The sequence below is a fragment of the Myotis nattereri genome (genome assembly GCF_964212035.1).
Source record: "Myotis nattereri genome assembly, chromosome: 14".
NCBI lineage: Eukaryota > Metazoa > Chordata > Mammalia > Chiroptera > Vespertilionidae > Myotis > Myotis nattereri.
Window position 1 is genome coordinate 20,939,653 of NC_138089.1, and position 20,299 is coordinate 20,959,951.

The 20,299-nt window shown below is 51.4% G+C and overlaps 1 protein-coding gene across 4 annotated transcripts in view; it reads right to left on the minus strand.

The window, feature by feature from the left end:
- Positions 1–20,299, minus strand: part of CACNA1D (calcium voltage-gated channel subunit alpha1 D) — a 296,908-nt gene that overhangs the window by 55,314 nt on the left and 221,295 nt on the right. For all 4 annotated transcript variants that reach the window (XM_081105979.1, XM_081105978.1, XM_081105980.1 and 1 more), the window contains 14 exons: positions 20,145–20,259; positions 19,585–19,654; positions 18,761–18,827; positions 17,914–18,064; positions 15,824–15,953; positions 12,668–12,727; positions 9,704–9,810; positions 8,989–9,076; positions 8,295–8,402; positions 8,154–8,206; positions 6,527–6,673; positions 4,303–4,504; positions 1,837–1,995; positions 367–477 (listed from right to left, as the gene is read on the minus strand). In XM_081105979.1, coding sequence (XP_080962105.1) covers positions 367–477; positions 1,837–1,995; positions 4,303–4,504; positions 6,527–6,673; positions 8,154–8,206; positions 8,295–8,402; positions 8,989–9,076; positions 9,704–9,810; positions 12,668–12,727; positions 15,824–15,953; positions 17,914–18,064; positions 18,761–18,827; positions 19,585–19,654; positions 20,145–20,259 — 1,568 coding nt within the window. The remainder of the gene's footprint in view (positions 1–366; positions 478–1,836; positions 1,996–4,302; positions 4,505–6,526; positions 6,674–8,153; positions 8,207–8,294; positions 8,403–8,988; positions 9,077–9,703; positions 9,811–12,667; positions 12,728–15,823; positions 15,954–17,913; positions 18,065–18,760; positions 18,828–19,584; positions 19,655–20,144; positions 20,260–20,299) is intronic.

The window sequence follows — 20,299 nt, forward strand, 5'->3', positions numbered from 1 at the left end:
GGGCCGAATTCTTTCTGATGGGTGATGTGAAAGTGCTCCAGTAACGAAGCAAGTCTCCCGCAGACAACCTCATAATGCCGTTCTAGAAACAGAAACTAGGTTCAAAACAACCTCCATCCCACCAATTCCCAATGCTCTCCTCCCTTCTTCTTCTTCTTAGAATTGTTTTGGTGAGGTTTTGTTTTTGCAGATTTATTGTCCCATATGTATATAGATGCCCTAATCAGATTTTAATGTTTGCAGGTGATAACCCAGTTAGCAGCCAGAACAATTCAGCATAATTCACTGACACAAGACTAACAGGAAGTGGGTGCCTCTCTGGGGTGATTCAGCAACAGCCTCTGTGAAATAGTTTCAGCAACTCACCTTAGGCTTAAACGCAATGACCTTCAAAACCATCTCGACAGTGAACACCCCAGTGAAGACCATGTTCAGGATGTCCATGGCGTCATTAAACATCTTGGACTGCTCATAGTGCTGTGGATGGAGACGGAAGAACAGCTCTCAGAGGCCCCTTCCAGGCTCACAGAAGGATGCCCCCAGCCCTTCCTCCTGGCAGGCGACTGCCCTCTGAGAACACAGGCACCCTCTCCCAGTGACCCCACTGGCACTGTCAGGTCACAAGCCCTCCCCACAAAGTGCAGGGGACTTGGCAAGGTGAGGATGACTGGATGCTGAAGGGGAAAGACATCAATTGCCTCTGCTCAGGATAAAAGGAACCCATCCCTCCTTCTGGCAGAGATCACACTCAGCGCCATGACCCAGGCACAATGCAGAACCCGCCCAAATGTCCATGAATAAAGGTAGGATTTGCTTAGGCATAAATTTTATGCCATTTAGTTCCATGTTCAATAAAAGGCAGCATTATCTTGACTTCCCCCTTCCCCTTATATCAGCGCATGGTCCTTCTCATGCATAAAGGTTTCTCACATTAAAGGAAAGCATTAGGAAATCTGTCACTGGCTGTCTTTAGACCCATTTTCCAGACAGCTCTGGGAGTTGGCTTGCTCACGCTCTTCAAGTCAGTGTGAAAACTGAATCTAGATCTTGGTTTTTGCTTCTTGTCCTAATGCAACTAGACAATAAACTACTGGAAAGGTTAACTAGTAAGTCTAGTAATTATAGTGTTTATATTAAATATATAGAATTATATTAAAAGCTAACACACTGTAATCCAGTGTGGCCCACTGAGGTGAGTTGTACTCCTCGTCCCCAATGTGAGCAGAGAATAGCTGTGATGCAGACCAAACTCACTACTCCATGAACGGGAGGGTCCCCACCGCACACTGACAGCTCCTGAGGACAGGATGTGACTTGTATGCTGTTTTCCAACACTGGGTGACAGGCCCAGAGCAAAGTGCCCGGCACAAATTATCCAACATGAACTTTGTATCCGAGGCAGGCATGATGGCCTTCCCATTTTAGCAATAAAGAAAGCAGCCTCGGGATGTAAATAACTTTCCCAAGGTTGCCCCCTCTCCCCTGCCCCCAGTGAGGAGTCCAGTCAGGATTGGAACCTGTCTGTCCAACTCCACATACACAGAGAGGCAGTCCTCTGCCACTCCCTGGCCCCAGGAGCCCCCAGTAAAGGTTACAGAATTGAATGCTCCGGCTCCACGGAAATGTTACCTATGGCCACGCTGTACAGACAGTCTCTTAAACTCCCACCGTGATGACAGTTAGCCAAGACCGGACTCTGACCAAACTACAGCCCTGACTCATCAGAAATCAAACCCATCCTCTGGTGAGAGGCTGGCCTTCCACCCTCACATCCGGGGCACCGACTGTGCAGAAGGCCCAGACACGATCCCCATCTCCACGCGCCTCCATCTTTACCTGCATGGCCAAGCAGAGTGTGTTGAGCATGATGAGGACAAACATCATGTATTCGAAAGGCGAGGAGTTCACCACGTACCAGAACTTGTACTGGTAGGGGTTTTTGGGGATGTATCTCCGCACGGGGCGTGCTTTCAAGGCGTATTCAACACACTGACGCTGCAATGGGAGAAAAGAGCAACAAGGGGTCCTGAGGGAGGACGAAGCTCCTACCTGCTCTGAAAGAGCCGGCGCAGCACCTGCTGGGAGGGACCCGGGACCCAGGGCAAAACTACTCGGCAGCCCCCGTGGACACCACTGTGCATCAGGGACAAAGGGCCCCCAGCTCCATCACCTCCTCTGATGGTCACAGCACCCGCGGGGTGCCCAGATCCCCCAGAATGCTTCTATTTTACTTATTACAAAGCTGAGCCAAGCCCTGGTCGGCATGGTTCAGTGGTTAGAGCACCAGCTTGGGAACTGAAGGGTCGCGCGTTCGGTTTAGATCAAGGGCACATACCTGGGTTGCAGGTTCCCATCCCAGTTGGGGAGCTTGGGGAGGCAACCAATTGATGTGGCTCTCTCACATCCATGTTTCTCTCTCTCTTTCTCTCTCTCTCTCCCCTCTTCTCCTCCCCCTCCCTTCTACTCTCTCTAAAATCAATGGAAAAAATATCCTCTAGTGAGGATTAACCAAAACAAACAAACAACCCACAACTGAGCCCAGAGCTGCAAATGGCCCGCCCGAGATCGCACGGTGCACAAGCAGAGACATGGGCCTTGCCCCAATTCTCGTTCCTACCCTTGTCTACGCCAGTGGGTTAGACCTGCAGTTCTCCTGCCCACACTGTCCTCCAGGAGAGGAGACCAGGTCACGAAGAGGCACAGACATCCCCAAGCCCCCCACAGGCTGGTTCATTGCCTGAGACTAGAGCCCCACAGCTGCTCCAGGATGGACCCATGCAAGCCACCTCTCAGGACGGAGTGTGTTAACTGTGAGTGACTAACGGTGAGCTAGCTGTGTGTCCATCTGCAAGCGTTTGAGGCTCAGGGGCTTGCCGTTCTCAGACCTCTGGGTCAGTAACGATGGCCTCCCCGCTCACTCTGGGGCTGAGACTGGTCCACCCTTTGCAGTGAGCCCGGGAGGAGCCTCCAGCCCCGACAGCTCGGCATCAGGCGCTGCTGGCACCTTGGCCCAGACCTACTCCCATTCTTCTGCTTAGACTCAGCTCTGACTGACTTCAGACAGGCTCCCTCCTGTCTGGGCCCTGGCCCTGCTATGACCTCACACAGTGACTCCAGGAGAGTCCCCCCACCCCCAAGCTGAGTCTGCTCTGGATCTCGGTGGTGACATAATTTGGGTTCTGGTGCTGCCCAGCCGGGGGTGAGGAGCGGAGCCAGGCCTCCCTCTGACTGTCACTGGTGGAATCTGCAGCGATGTCCTGACAACTCAAAGCAACAGCTTCCTAGGAACCAAGCCAGCACTGTCCTCATGTGTCCCCCAGTGGGCATGGCTGCAGCCGAGACAGCAGACTGCCTCACCACAGCCACTTCCCCCAGGAAGCCCAGGCTGGCAGACTATTCTTGCTCACTCTGTCATCATCAAACCAAGATGCCAATGATAGAGGACCCGGGGAAACTCCCAAAGCAGCATCTCCAGCTCACAATCTTTTAAGGCTGAAAGGGGCCTCTACAGGTAGCTCCTGAATGCCCTCAATTTAGACACAGACCAGACCCAAAGGGGATCAGGGACACACCCACGGTCCCTGAGCAGGTGCCGGGAGACCAGGACCAGGATGCAGGCTACTTGGCTCCCTCGCACCATCACACAATCAGAGCCAAGGCCGCTGCTTCTATCGGGTTGGTTGAAACAAGGCGCTAGATAACAAGAGATTGATGCCAGGGCGGTCTTAGTCCCAACTTTAAAGTTAGCGCCTCTTCCTGTGGTGTGATAGCGCACTTCCTCCTAACCAACGGTTCCCAACCAGGAGACATCTGACAACATCTGGAGGTGTTTGGGGTTGTCACCAAAAACAGGGGTTGGGGCATGCTACTAGAATCTAGCAAGTAGAGGCCAGGGATGCTGCTAAACACGCTACAAGCACAGCAATAACTCTCGACCTGAAATGCCAACAGTGCTGAGGGTGAGGAGATAAAAGACGGTCGTTAGGAGCTCTGGGAGCATCACTGGTGCCTTCCGGCCTCTGGACACACCACCAGATGAGACTGAGCTGTCACCGGTGGGTCGACCACAGAGGTGGCCCAGGTCTGGGGGTGGATCCCACAATGACAAAGTCAAGTCTGAATCTGACAACCTCACTTTCAACAGCAATGACTCAGGCTGGCCATGGGTGTGCTCTGAGCAGGGCCCAAAGCCCAGGGACACACACAGGCAGCACCTTCCGCTGTGCATGGGGAAACCATCCACAGAGAAGTAATCCCTCTCCTGCTTGAGGGATGGAAGCCCAAACAGTGTGTGACTTTAACCTGATTTTTGTCCAGCTCACAGTTCTTATACTCTTTTTCTCCCTGCTCCTGGAACGTGACAATGACGAAACCCACGAAGATGTTCATCATGAAGAAAGCGACGATGATGATGTAGATGATGAAGAAGATGGAGATCTCTACGCGGTAGTTGTAGATCGGGCCCACGTTCTCTCCGTTCGAGTCGATGGCTTTGTACAGCAACCTGGAGAGCAGAAGGACCCAATGAGCCGACAGCCCCACCCAGTCTGGGAGCCCCACCCCACTGCCTTCCCAGGGCGTCCCTCTTCTGCATGTCCCCATGGCACCGACGGTCAGACCCCGCACGGGAGCCCCCTCCCCGAGGCCCCTACACACAGGCGGGCCTCTGAGGCACCCTGGTTAGCGTGAGGCCCAGTCAGCCCAGCACTTAGGTGGGGGCAGCTGGGATATATTTGTGATTGATGCTTGGAGGAATGAGAAACAAAAGATTTCACAAGTATTCAATCACAGTCCTTCCTATTCCCAGGTAGAAGAGGAGGAACGTCTCATGTAGGCACTGGCTGAACTGGAAACTGCACACTGACAAAGACAATAGCAAGCAACCATGGATTTCCAAAGAACTCAGAGAGCTTCCCCAAACGGAAACAAACACTGAATTAAATACAAGCCAGGCAGAGCTCCACAGGAAGAGGGGACATTACTATAAGGCGCCAAGTTAAATTCAGCCCCATTCTGATGCAGAGTCACCACTTCCAGGGCACCCACCCCTGGGTGCACTATGCTACACACCTTCACATCCATCTGCAAAGGCGGACATCACTGTCACCCCATCGGATGGGAGCTCAGAGAGGGAGCTCAGTGCCCAGGGTCACACTCCTCGGGGGCAGACCCAGAGTTGAGCCCAGTTCCTCTGAGCCCCAAGTCCCAAGCTTGTCCATTTCCCCTCAGCCTAACCCCATGATTTGCTAAAGCACAATGTTCGAAACCTGAGACTCAAAACCTCCGTAGAGTAAAAGATCTTACTCCACGCCTCTTCTCTCCTCAGCACCAGTTCCCCAATGAGCAGCCCCACCCAGCCGTCCTTCCCCTGCAGGCTCTCCTGCAGAGCTCCCTGGCTCTCTCGTGCATCCAGAGGGTCTGCCAGCCTGAGAAGACCAGCCTGTCCACCTTCTGCAGTCCCTCTAGGCCTGGGAACTTGACATTCAGGAATCCATCTAGGTACCTATGCTCTGGTGGGAGGAGCTAGAGGTGGGGTGGGGCAGCAGAGAACAGAGAGTAGCAAGGGTACAAGAGACCCTCCTTTGGTATTCCACCTCCTTCCTTCTTCCTGCTTTTCTTACTCTGCCCATCAATACCCTAGCCATTCTTCAGGACCCTATTCTGCACATCTGTGACACACCAGACCCTCCTGCCTGGTTTGATCACCTGACACACTAACTCAATTTGGGCTTTGAAGGGAGGAACCATGTAGAGACAACTGTTTTTTCCCACGGTGCCTAGCACAACATGTCACCTGGAGCTGGTATCAAAAGCACATTTGATGAATGAGCAGGTGAGTGCCTCAGTGAAAGACAGGGCACAATGGCAGCCATCCACGCCTGGCACATATTAGTACTAGGGATGGATGGATGGGTGAGTGAATGCATGGGTGGATGGATAGATGGGTGGATGGATAGATGGATGGATGGGTGGATGGATGGGTGAGTGGATGCATGGGTGGATGGGTGGATGGATGGATGGATGGGTGGATGGATGGATGCATGGGTGGATGGATGGATGGATGGGTGGATGGATGGATGCATGGGTGGATGGATGGATGGGTGGATGGATGGATAAATGGCTTAGGACATTATCAAGATCCTATTTAGTGACCCTATTTAGCTTTACTGACATGGCTACCAATGGGAGTTGGCATGACAAACAAATGCCTCTGAGGGCTCCCCATTTCCATCCAGAGCTGCTCCCCAGGAGCCAGCTGAGATGAGCCCCTGCTTAGGAGCTATGCCCTCCTCTCCTGGTTCCCCAAATCTGAGCGTCCTGAAGGCTGGCCACAAAGCTTAATCCTTTGTCTAATCAGACAGAGGGGCCCTGTGGGCCAAGAAGTGATTGATAAGTGGCCCAAAGTTTAAAAATCACAGGGAAAGCCTGAAGCTGCCGAGAAAAGCAGGACTCACTCAGGAGAGAAGGATGGCTGGAGTGCCCTGAGGCAGGAGGCGGCTCCCTGCGGACGTCCCTCTGTACTTACTCAGGCCAGCCCTCGAACGTGGAGACCGTGAACAGCGCCATCATAGCAGAAAGGACATTGTCAAAATTGAAATCGCTATTTTGCCAGAGCCTCTCATGGACCACAGGGTTATCAATCTCCCCGTCCTTGTAGAGGATGAAAAGCCCCCTAGAGAGGAAAAGAAATGTGGGTCATCCTGGCGTGACGAGAAATCGGTCACAGCTGCCCCATCCCCACACTGCAGGCACCGACACGCTTGGTCCGCCAGCCAGGCCACTGACCTGAGCGTGGCACCGCCTGTGTTTCTCCTTCTCCTGCCCTGTATTCAATCTCCTCTCCAGTTCACATAACTGTCGAGTAACTACTAGCTTAATGAGTATTCTCCAGAGCAACTAGGCAGCCACCGGCATATGCCGGATAACGAACGAAAACTACCAAACAATAAGCATTTCTCATACACACTGGGTTCAGCATGTACACCAAAGAACCAAAAGCTTCGGCCTTGGAGAATTCCATAAGCTCTGGAAGCCAGCCCAGGCATCCTCTTAATCTGCATTTTAGCTTTAATTGAATTCCTTCTTTATACCAACAATATCCCCAGTTCCCCCCAAGATTCTATAATTTCTGGCACATGATATTTCTCATAGAATTTCATTTCTGGAAGGAGTCAATGTCTTTGTTTTACAGATGAGGAAGCGAGGCTTGGAGGGGGAAAGGAAGGTGACGTCACACTGTTGCTGCTCAATTTCAGGGCCGCCCTCCACCCCCAGCCCACAGGCCTGGTGCCCCTGGAGGGGCAAAGCCAGCGCATTACATTGGTGTTCTCTGACTGTACCTTCTGCTAAAAAGAAACCCCAAACCAGTGGAGGCAGCTGGACTTCCCTTGGGGACATCATCAAAGGATGGGGACACAGGGACTTCTGCACAGTCTTAGACTTTAGGTCATGGTTTCTGTGTCTGCCTTCACATTCTTTTGCATGGCTTGGGATAAGAGGCAAGAGTGTTTCCCACCTTATCACGCCTCTGTCTGTTGTGAATGGAAATATGGCCAAAATGTGGGTGGCAGGAAACCTATCAGAAGATGGCAGCCAGCACCTGAATTCCAGGGAGTTGAGCTATGAGTTCTGGTTTGCGGAAAAATTACCCATCTGGCTGTAGGGCAAGTATGTCAAATTCACGGCCCTCGGCCTGCATGCCTCATTTATTTGGCCTGTGTTAGCCTTTGAGTTTGACATGCTTGCTGTAGGGTGAGCTTTCTGGGGCATTTCAATTGTTATTTTAGGGTTTAGTTCCCTCCCCTCTAGTTGGTAGAGTCTATACCAAACATCAAAGGCCATCTCTCCATTGTTTTGAGGTGATGAAAAGCTTTGTAACTAGATAGAGGTGGTGCTTACACCGCAAAGAGATTGTGCTAAATGCCACTGAATTGTATGATTTAAAATGGCTAACTTCATGTGATATGAATTTCACCTCAAACCAAAAGAACAAACAAACAAAAAAAACCACAGAAACCCTCCATTGCTGCAGCCGTGGGCTGAGCACACGGGCCTCAGGGAGCCCATGCCTTCTGAAATGCCAGCACAGGCGAATCCTGCAAGTCTTCCATTTGTCCTTCCCAATTTCCCACTCCTGTGCACGGGACATTCACCTGCATTCCTCAGGGTTACTTTTGGCTTCATCTGTGCAGCGATAGAACTTTCCCTGAGTACAAAACAGACACAGAGAGTCAAACGCAAGCTTGCCCCTGAAGAGATCATCTGGGCCTCATGCCCCAAGGCACGTCCTATACCTTGAACAACTGGACCCCGATGCAGGCGAACATGAACTGCAGAAGGGTGGTGACGATCATGATGTTGCCGATTGTCCGGATGGCCACAAAGACGCACTGGACAACGTGCTGGGGGAGAGAGCAGGGAGAGGATGAAGGGGAGACTAATACCAGCCAGGACTGTTTATGTGTCTGTGCATCTGCATATGACTTCCTGACTTTGTGGGGCTCTGTTAACTGTGGGGAGTTAGCCCCAGTGCATCATGGCTGCCTGGGAAGAGCACCCTGTAATGGGTCCCACCTTGGCTTCCTACCACGGGGCGGGGGGCAGGTAGGGGGGGGGCGGCCCTGCCTGGCACACAGGCCCATAGGACTTCCCACCCCATAAAAAAACTTAGGAAAACATAAACCCTCTTTTGTACAACCTGCATGAGAATAGATTTAAAGACCAAAGTAAACACCATTAATAATATAAAATAAATGCTGAGTAACTACATAAAGAAAATATTTTAAATAAATGAAAATAAAGGCAATCATAACACTTAAAAATGGTATCAGGTTTGAAAGAGGACACTCCACTGGGTAGAAATGTCCTTTTCAAAGGTGAACCCACTTTAAAATCCATCAGGCCTCAGCCCAGCGCGAGCCCAGCCAAGTCAGTAAATAGAGCTAACCCCGCCGAAGCCAGCCCAGCCTGCGGGAGCGAGGCCCAAACCTTAAGTCCTTTTGCTCTGTTGATGGCCCTGAGCGGCCTCAGGACCCTTAAGACCCTGAGAATCTTCACCACCGAGATGGCACTGGATCTAAGGGGAGAAACGGGGAGGAAAGAAGGCAGAGGGCATTAGAGTTGGATGAAACACGGAGACTGTCACATTTGGCTCTCATTTTACTACCACAGCACAGCGTGGTGGGTCCCGTGTGGAGCTGAGCTAACCTCTCCCTGAGACTTGTCGCAGGCCCCTCCTAGGTGAAAATTTTAGAGGGCAAAGGAAAAGGGTCATATGTCCTGGAGATCAAGGGAACCTTCACTACCCAAAGTAGAAAGGGCTCCAAGAAGCCACCTGGCCCATGTCCCTCCCATACAGATGGGGAAGCAAGAGGATGCCCTCAAGGTCCTGGGGCCAGCCCTGGAGGAAGCTGGATAAAACGCTTTGAACTAGAACTTGGCTTCTTTCACTCTCTGTTGAAAGCAGATATCACAGAGAACAATAAGTCCAAGCTAGCAATGGGCACGAAAAGGACAAGAGAAACACAGGAAAGCAGGGACTGCCCAGGGCTTTCTGGCCTAGGTACCCATTAAGCTTTGCCAGGTACCTAAGTGTGATTATTAAAATGATGCCCAGCCTTTACGAATCATGTTAAAATTCCTCACATAAACCATCCTGCCCAGCAGTCCTGGTGTGTACGCACCCACACCCCGGAATACTTACTGGATCCCAAAAGATACCAGAGACACCCCGACGACCAGCATGTCCAGCAAGTTGAAGTAGTTCCGGCAGAAGGCCCCTTTGTGGAGGAATGCTCCAAAGGTCGTCATCTATGGGCAGAATCTGGGTGAGCTGACTGGTTTTCCTCCCCAGAGGAAGAGAAACCTGGGCTCTTTACAACGCCTGGAGGACAGTCTATCTTTACTAACAAGCGTGCATTATGAAGCCAGAAATGTAAGCCAACAGGGCTGAGCACCTGCATAATTTGTTCAGAAATGGCAAAAGGGAAGCTCACTTTGGGGACATATTAAAAGAAGAGAACAATTTAGACTTTATTACAGCAACAACAAATTTCAAACATGAACAACACTGGCATGTCCAGAGAGCCTGTCTCAGGAGAGAGTCCACGTGACCATACTTGCTGCCCAGACAACTTGGCTTCCCCACACAAAGCTGCTTTGGGCCCTGAGTCCCTGGCAGAGCCTACACTGTTCCAACCCAGAGGCCGGACAAAGCGCTGGGGCCTGGCCGGTGTGGTTCAGTGGCTGAACTTCTACCCATGAACCAAGAGGTCACTGTTTTAATTCCCGGTCAGGGCACGTGCCTGGGTTGGAGGCTTGTGCAGGAGACAGGGGATCGATGTTTCTCTCTCAGCAACGTTCCTCTCTCTCTTGCTCTCTAAAATCAATAAAAATATTTTTTTAAAAGTGCTGGGGCCCAGTACTCACCGGCTCTGTCTACACAGAAACCAGTACTTTGCCAGGGAGGCCTCTTCCTGCTCCTAACGGTTCTTAGTGGTACATCCACTGTACCCAGCTCTTCCCACTCAGTTCTCCAGGTGGAGAGGGTGTGGCTAGGAAGCGTCACCCGCGTCTCACCTAAGTCATCCCACTGCTCTCCAGTCACAGGCCGCCAGCACCCGGAGCCCACACCGTGGGTGCTCCCGTGAGGCTCTTACTGGTGATGGGGAAGGAGTTGGGTGAGGAAGTTCCCCAGAATGGAAACAGCAAAACACAAAGAATTCAGTGTTTATACAAAAAATAAATTAAAAAAAGTAAAAGAGTGGGGAAGACTCAGGTAAGTGTCAGAGAGGAGAGACAGAGTTGGGAACTAATAAAGTTGGACCATATGAAATTGCCAACACTCAACCTTTTCCTGACTTACAAAAATGGTAATTTCATGTGTTAAACCAAATAACCAAAAAGCCTTCCAAATTTTCACAAGGCCACCAGGAACCACCATTTCATACGTCGCATGCTTCTTGGCAAATCTCCATTTTCTGAATCCTTGCTTTAGCTTATTTTCCGCTAAAATACTTTCAAAATCATGAATGACATGCAAGGTTTGTGTGACTGAGGTAAATAGACAGAAATTGAAAAGCAATATATTTTTTTCCTTTTAAATAAACCTGTATTCATTTGCTCCAAAGCCGGAAAGTAACTACTTCATTTAACAACTAAGACATGTGGAAAATAAAATAAAATAAAACCTCAATTAACCAGGCTAACAGACTAAGTAGAACATTTCCCCCTTTGGTTGAAGGAAAAGGGAAATTGTTTTTAAAAGCAGCTGGGACCAAGCAGAGGTTGGGCGAGTGCCCTTCACCCCACGCCCACCCACTGCTTCCGCCTCTGTGCTCCTGACCGTGGAGACCGCTATTAGAATCTGCTCACGGACCCGGGCACGGGTCTGGCTTAGAACTGACAACCAAATTCACTGGCTTCAAGGCAAGAAAATGAACTAAAATGTTTAGATTTTTAACTAACGTTTACACAGAGATTGGTTGTTTAGTTGGTGTTGCACTGTTTTCATTGACAAGTAATAATAATAATAATAGAAAGAAAATAAATACCCTATTCCTGAACCATGCTAATTGAGGTTTCATTTTACAGAAGATTTTGTAAAGAGCCCAAGTTCCATAGTAGTCTAACATAAAATACATTTTTTCCCCCTGAGATGAACCCACAAAAAAAACCCTCAAAACGGTTTAAAGAAAACTGTGGTTAAAATTCCTCATTTCCCAGCTCATCGGCCCACGGGGAGATGATTTGCTCTGACAGTTGTCACAGGCCACGTTATCCAGGACTGCTAGGACGCACACCACTTCGCGAGTCGGGGGCAGGGGGTGCTGGGCTCTCTGTGGTTGGTCTCCAGGCGGCTGGGTGCGCGGGAATGAGCTCCCCGGGCGGCTCTCACTCTCAGTACACGAACCGCATGCAGCAATGGCACCTGTTAGCTCATGCATGGGCAGTACATTTAGGGCACCCTGGCCAAAAGGTGCTCCTTTTGTCTGTGTAAATGTAAGCCCATCCATTAAAACAGATAGAAAATATCTTAACGCAAACAGATTCAAGTTATCTTGCAAATCCTGTTGCAAGAAAATAGTGCTGTTACTATTTTTAGCCACTGGATCGTAATTCAGTCAAAAACACGAGAAGAGATCCATGCCCTTCACCGGATAAATCCATTTCCTCCGGCTCTGATGCCGGGAAGGGTGGGAGAAACTTCACACGTGGTGATGTGTCTGCGATCAGCTGACACAGTTCAGAGGATATAAAAAAAGAACAAAGCGTCATTTCCAATCACTGTCATGAAGCCACAGGAAGTCCTACATGCACCAAGGATGAAAAGGAAAGAGCAAAAACAGGCTGAAGTTTCAGGGGGAAAAAAAAATCCTCTGATTAAAAAAATAAAAAGTATACGCTTGATCACAGACAGAAAAACAAAAAACAAAAAACACAAAAATAATCCAAAGCACTTGACGCTGCTTTGCGGTGTGTCACACGCAGGAGCAGGCCCCTTACACACACCCTGCGGAACCTGTTACCTTCAAAACAATCTCAAACGCAAAAGTAGCTGTGAAGACATAGTCTGCATAACCTAGCATCTGGAAAGCAAGCAGAGAAGTGAAACTATTATTGCTACAGCTGCACTAGAATATGTGAGGATCAATGAAAATGCGATTACCTTTAACAGGATTTCAACAGTAAAGATGGCTGTGAAAGCATAGTCAAAGTAACCCAGTATCTGAAAGGCATAACAACGACATGAGAGAAAGGCACCCGGACAGGCCCCACAGCCATACGCCCAAGGGTGGAATCCCACCTGCAGTCGGAGGCCCTCCCGGGACAAGCCTGTCTCTCTGGAGGTAAGCGCAGAAATGCTCACAAATGCCCCACCCAGGCCAGTCACTGCTCCTCTGGATGATGGACCAAGAGCACTTGGAACTACTTACCGCCTCAGCCGCTCGTGCCCACCCTCCCCAGTCTCATGTCTCAGACAGAGACTCGTTTCTAAACGTGCTTTATTAATAACCCTTTCTCATCGGAGCACCACATTGACAAATCACTGGTGGCACCAGATAAATTAGAGCCTCACACACATCTTGAATTTCTAACTGCATCCTTGGCTGAATGAAATATGTTGCCATCCAGCTGAGCTTTAGATTGGTGGGGAAATATAAGTAATGATGCAAGGGGCATCAAAAGGGGCCGGAAGCTTCCTCGAGGCCCCTCCAATGCCAGCCCATTTCCTCAGGGAGTTAAGTACCCACCCCCTCCCCGCACCCCGATGTGTGGGGCTGGGTAAGCCCTCAGGGAAGTTTCACTCACCACCTCACTCACTCTGCATCAAGCCCTCTCTCTCCCAACACTGCTTTTTAACCTCGCCGGGCCCACCCAAAGAACAGGTGACCCGGTTAACGAATCATCAGTCCAGGCTACTTGGTCAGTATTCCTGAGAATACCATCTATTCTCCAACCGGCTTGCCCCTCTGGGGTCTCTGCCTTTCTCAGAGCCGTGAGGGAGGAGAGAGGGGCAGGTGGGCTGCAGCAAGGGGTCTGACTGCCACTGAAGGAAGGCTGCTCGCGGGGACCTCAGCCACCAGGAGACAGTGGAGACCACCAGGAGAAGCAGCCGTCTCAGCTACTTACTGTTGTGACAACTGTGGTCTAAGGTTGAAAGAACTGAGCAGATCAGCATTGGAAGGGAGTCTGGTAACAAGCCAGGTACTCCTTTCCTTTAACAGATGAGGCTACCGGGGAGGGCACAGGGCTGCCTGCCCGGGCCACGAAGCCAGTCCTGGCATCACAGAGCACGGAGCGAGGCCTGCGGAACGCTAGCCGGGAGCCACGGGCCCTGCTGCTGAAGTGTCCACCCCAAGGAGGCCTTTGCTCTCTGTTACAATAAGGTGAGGACCTCTGCCCCAAAGCCAGCTCTCCTCAGCTCGAGGTTAAATTCTCTTCTCAGAGGGCATTCATTATCCAAAGGGCATCCATTTTTGAATATATAAACTTTGCATATCTGTGTTTCTGGCCAGGCCATGCAAAGCATTTCACCCTCTATAGGCCTCTGCCCCTCCTCCTCCTTTCCTCCACGGTCACAGCAGGACTTTACTGCTGACAGCCCCTGGGCGGCCAAGAAAAGCACTGCTGCCCACGCCCGGGGGTCAGCGCGCTCAGATCCACTCGGCCTCCTTTCTCCTTTTCATTGATAACTCAGCGGAGTTCAAAAGCAAAACAAAAAGTACTGTAGGATCGCAATTACATGAGATAAAGTCGTCAAATGCACAGTCAGAAAGTGGAATGGAGGTGGTCAGGGGCTGGGAGGGGACGTGGGGAGCTGTCCAGTGGACACAGCTCCTGTCATACAATGCCCATCACTACGAATACCGTCTGTACACTCAAAATGTTGTTAAAAGGGTAGACCTCATGTTAAATGTTACCACTATAAAAAACAACAACTGTGCTTTAAAAAGCAATGCACACACACAGATGTACATCTATTTAAAAACAGCATTCTTGGGGGAAGCAGCAGGGGAGTAAACTCATGGGCAAGTAATGGGCAAGTAATTACAATAAAAAATGAGACTATGAGGCCCCGATGTAAATTAATACTCCGCCAATCTGTGTTCCAGGCGAGCTCCGGACCTAGTCTGCCGTGTGATGGTATTTTTCCCTTCGGTCTCATTTTTATCATGGAACTCAACGACACGGGTCTTTGTTCCATTTGCATGTAGAGATTAAGACAGGCTCGGGGCTGTTATCATTACATCAGCACCAGCACGTGCCTTGGAGGAAAGTTCTTTATCTTCCCGTCAGAGTGTGTGTTTATCAGTCTGATAGGCTGGGTTTGCCAGGCTTCAAACCGAGAGGCTGGAAATGGAAAGACCGCACGAGGGTTGGTGGTCACAACCGAAATCCTGGGGCACTGATCTGGTGACTGGTCTTAATCCTCAAATCTCTAAACCTCATGAGCAGACACAGGTCCCACGCAGGCACGGCAGCGACGCCTGATGGCCTCATGCCGGCCGCCCTCGCCTGGGAGGGTTCTGAGTTACCATCTGAAACTGCGCTGCAGTATCAGGGCGGAGAGGCAGCAGGTCCTGGTTCCAAACCGTCTCACGCTGGGACTGTTCGGCGGAACGAGCTGCCTGCTAAGCTGGGACTTCTTAGGCGAGAACTGTCTGGGCACTGTGCTGTCCAGCATCCGCAGGGCAAGGTGCCACCCCTACGCTATGAAACCCGTTCTAGAAAACTTAACCCTCCACTAGCTTTCTTCATAAAACCGCCTCTGCCCCACCTTCCTCTCACAGAACCACTCAACTCCACACTGCATCACCTCCCTGACTTGTGTTTCTCCCCGTGACCCAGCCAGGTAGCTTCGTGACTGGCCATCCCTGTGGGACCGAAGTCTTCCCCTCCAGCCCTCAGGAAGCCCTGGGCATGCCTCACACCTCGTCTCGTCTCAGTTTTATTTCCCTCCTGCTGGGTCTCCCACTGGGCAGAAGCATCCAAACAGCACGGATGAGAACTGGGCCGCGGGAGGAAAGAGGGACCAGAATATTGGCGGCCAGGAATGAAGAGGAAGAGAGGCGGGGTCCCTGAATACACTACAAGTGATCTAAAATGAAGTTTAAAGTACACGATTCAGGAAAGCTTTGTCCTGATAAGACAAATCCTGGCTGGTGCTTACAAGTGGGAACGGTGAAGTGCCTGCAGGGGAACGTGATGCCTACTCTAGCTTTTAGCCCCTTCGGCCTCCCGGGCTCTGCGTGGGCGACAGGAGAGGCCAGGGATGACCCAGGAACCCCACCCGCCTGTCCTCGCCCGCTCGGTGGCTTACAATGTTCCTGAAGGAGTGGCTGCGGATGGGGTCCTCGGCGGCCAGGGACGCGCTGCTCAGCATGATGAAGACGAGGATGAGGTTGGTGAAGATGTGGTGGTTGATGAGCTTGTGGCAGCCCACGCGGATGCTGTGGGGAGAATCAGCGCATGGACCTTGCCCAGCCAGCACCCCGGCCCCGCATGCTGGCCCGGGTCAGGCAGGGGCGGCCGTCGCTGTGCCGCCCACACCCACCCAGCAGACCAGAACCACCCACACCCACCCAGCAGACCAGAACCACCTGACCATCACCCCTCGAAACCCCTGCACGGCAGACCCTGCGGGCCTGGGTGCGGCTCTGTGTGGACCATCCAGAGTCCTTCAGCGTGGGGACTGCCACCTGCTGAAGGAGAAGAAACTGAGGCTTAAGCTCATGAAAGAGCTGTCTCAGGATTTCCATCCCGGGCTGACGGTGACGTTTCCTGCTACAACATGAAGCCTGGCGCTTACTTTCCCGACCGAGAAGGGAGACTGAGGTGGGAGCTCATCATCGCAGCAGCTCGCAACAAATGGGAGGAGCGATCCCTTTCTCGTACTGCAGCGGGGCTGTGCTAACATAGGCTGCAGTGAGGGAGGCTTGGTGAATGCCCTGTTATGGGGGGATTCGGTCATAGGGCTGCATTATTATTATTATTATTATTATTATTATTATTATTGTTATTTGGAGCTGACCCATAATGAGCACTCCTGAGAACGGAAGTGAGAGTTACATCAGCACGCAAGAATCTCACGAGGATCTTAGTGTACCTGCGGTAGGGCATCAGAGTCCCATGAAGCCCGGAGGGCAACATGTGCCGAGCGCCCCCGTCCGGCCCTCACCCCCACAATGGCTCCGTGGCCATCGGAGCTCCCTGCCGCCCCTGACGTCCGGGAGCTAGTCAGTGCCTGACTACCCTTCACCCCAACACTTGACTTTAGAATTTAAAGTTTTTTTTTGTTTGTTTTTTGTTTTTGCGCCTATAGAATACATGTAGGTTTTCCTTTGGAAAGATTTTTTTCACTTTCAAAACTGGAGTCAATTCTATAGGAAAAGTGACTCCTTGCTTCAGATCCTCCCTTTGGGGCTGGTTAAGGCTGAACTGTGCCCTGGACCATCGGTGCAAGCTGATAGCAACTGAGTCTGAGGAAGGCTGCCCAGGGCTGAGAGCAGGGAATCAATCTGTCTTTCAATATAGGTAGACAGTGGGCTATGGGTGTCAGTAACGTCAGGGATGCCCAAACTCTCAACAGTGATGAGTGGAAAAGCTATCATCAAATCTGCAAGTCTCTCAGGACCACAGCCGGCCTTGCTTCCCGCCTGTGTCTCCCGGGGCCTGAGAACCACAGAGTTCTTCTCCGACGGCTGGGAACTGCCCCTGTGATTCTAGAACCTCCAGGAGCCATCTATTCCCTCTGGCATTTCCCTCGGTCCAGATGATGGAAAACCCAGAACCCAGCCAGTAAAGAAGCACCTTCCTCTTCCCGTACCTGTGAGCAAGGGCCATGCTCCTGGTGAGCACCTTGTCGTGCTAACATGAGCAACGCCATGTTAAGCAGGATGTCATAGAGCTGAACCGACTAGCCCAACCTATAAGATATCACTGAGCAATATTATTTATTGCCAGAAAACTCAACAGGGAAAAGTGATCAGCCGGACTAGATCTCAGGATGAAGACGCTGGGCAGAAGTCGGTGACAAAATCCCCACCCCCGAAGCATCCTAACAGAAGACCCAGGGGTGAAGAAAGGGTCCTTTGGATGGAGAACACGTCACAGGTGACCACCCAGGGAAGGCCAGAGCCGTGGGCTCCGAAGGAGAGCCAGGGGTGAAGGGGAGGAGAAACTGGACTAGGCTCCTCCCAGCCCGGGCCACACCCCTGAGCCCCTACATCCAGGAAAGCAAGGCTAGGAAGAGATGAGCAGAGGACAAAGGCTGGGGCTGGGGAGGGGTTGGAGCCTGGGGGGGGGGGCTCCCTTGTTCAGGTCCAGAAAGGAGCCGCCCCGTGCCCAGCCACCCTCCCCATCATGCAACCTGGAGGGCCACAGGGATGTGACTGGAGACGGGGTACTTACGGGTTGGTCTTGCTAAGAATGAAGAAAGCGCTCCCTTCCGGAATGGGGACGATTTTCTCTTTCATGTTCAGCTCCGAGATTCTGCGAGGACGGGGGCCAGCCGGGACCTCGGGTTCATCCTCCTCCTCCTCCTCCTCTTCCTCTTCCCCTACTTTAAACGAGACACTTTTTTATAGGCATGAAATAAAGGCTGAATTTGGGTTCTAATCATTCTCGATGTCACATGGAAATTTAGCTTAAACTTTAACAACATCTATCAGCTTACAAGAATCAAAACCCTTTAGAATATGGGCTGTGTGTGTGTCGGGGGTGAGGCAGGGACTGAGCAGCTTGCCTGCACGTGAGGGTGTGTAGTTGCGGGGCTGAGGTGCCCAGCAGTTGAAGATCTAAGCGCAGGTAAGAGGCGGCAACAATGTGATTCCCACGGCCATCCCCCAGCACAGCTGTGTCCCCAGTGACCTCCTTGCTCAGCTTCGGCCCAAAACACTGTGGGGCTTCAAGTCACACATGATCAGTCCCCCAGGCTCCTCTACCACCACGGTCCCTCCTACATCAGCCAATAAAGGCACCGGTCAAATGGGAAAGTGTCAGGTGAGTTGTAATTATTGGTTGTCCCTAGAGAGATCTCCCAGCAAAGGCTGGGGTTATCCTGATCCACCTATACTTTCTCTCCCACCACCTGGAATGTGGGTTATGTAAGCTGCCTGTGACCCAGAGAAAAAGCAGGGGACTGGACTCATGGCCTCAGCAGCCAGGCGACCTGGGCGGCCCAGTGTGCATCCAGCTGGGCTAGCAGCCGCAGAGGCAGCCGCTGATCATAGAGTGGTGGCCAAGCCCGTCCCCATACCTGGCACATCGCAGGGTGGGTAGGGGTCCTTGTCCTCATCCTCTTCTTGGTACTCATCAATTATGACCTAGGATGACAGAGAGATCTTGGGAGGAGGGGAGATTCTGATTTAAGTGCCACAGTGAGGACTCAACTCTGCCACTCAGAATGGGGCAGAAAAGTCCCTTCAGAGTGTGACGGCCGTGAGTGTGCAAGGGCAGCAGATGCCCAGGCAGTGACCCTGTGGAGACCGAGGTCTGAGGGCAGATGAGGCGACACCCTCCCAGCTGTGGTCACAGCGCCCAGCAGCATCACATACTGACAGTGAGCGCCATGCAGCTAGGGAACTTGTTGGTCTTGTTCAGTCTCAGTCCTCAGTCTCTCACACATGGTAACTGTACAAAAAGTATTTACTGATTCAATGAACAGACAACCAAGTGAATGAAAAGCCCAGAGCTATCATCCGTGGGACAGGGTTTCACAGAACAGGCCGGAGCACACAGGCCCTCGCCTTGCGGTCTCCTCGGGCAGATACCCATTCACAGCCCTGGATTTCAATCCCCACTGAGAAAACACTCACAGGTCAGGTCTGATTGCACAAGCCCAATAAAGGAAAATAAGTGGTCAGACCAGTCAAACATCTAACACACTGGTTCTCTGGTAAAATACTGGCTAATTACCAGTGAAGTGCCTAAATTCACTCAGAACCCCCGGAGGCCAGCCCCTACAGGAGTGTGCCAAACTCACTGAAATATCACATAGCACACTCTCACGGTGGAAAGTGCACAATTAGGGTGAATCATTTTGAAACAGAAAGGGGGGGGGGAGCGTTTCAGATCATGTACCTTGTTGTCACTGTTGGCTATCTGATTGACTTCCGGCTTGTGGTTCTTTTTATTTTCCAGGCTTTCTTTTCTACAGAGGAGAGCACAGAACCCAAGAAACCAAGTGACTATGCTGCTGCGAATAAAAGCCCTCACCAGGGCTCTGCATCAGCAGTGGCCCGGGAAGGACAGCATTTCACTGGAAACCACCCTGCCAGCCAGAACACAGCACAACCCACACTCAGAGCTTCCTGCGCACTTAGGGCACTGGATTCATTTCACGGGTCATCTTATTAGAATTCTCATCCAAAAGCTAATCAGCACTGAATGCATCATTTATTTTATGGTGCCAAAATTAACCGCAGCGATTCGTTAGGCATGGGGACATGTGACTCCCACTCTCAGCTCTGAGGGAATGCGAGCCAAGAGCCCAGGCTCTGCCCCAGATTCCAGCCTTTTGTGCCGGCCCCACGTGGCCATCCACGATCACCACTGAGCAGCAACGTGGGAGTCTGTGTGGCTCCGCCAGGCCTCACCTGCAGCTGGCTCCCCAGCAGCAACTTAGGTGAAAACAGGGTTACCTGGCGATCTTTTTCCTTTCCTTTTCTTCAGCTTCCTCTTTTTGAGCAGTATTCAAACTTTCCGCATCAGCCAAATTGTCTACAGCGATGGCCAAGAAGACATTCAGTAGGATATCTAATTTGAACATTTTAAGGGTATAACACCTTTCTGATGC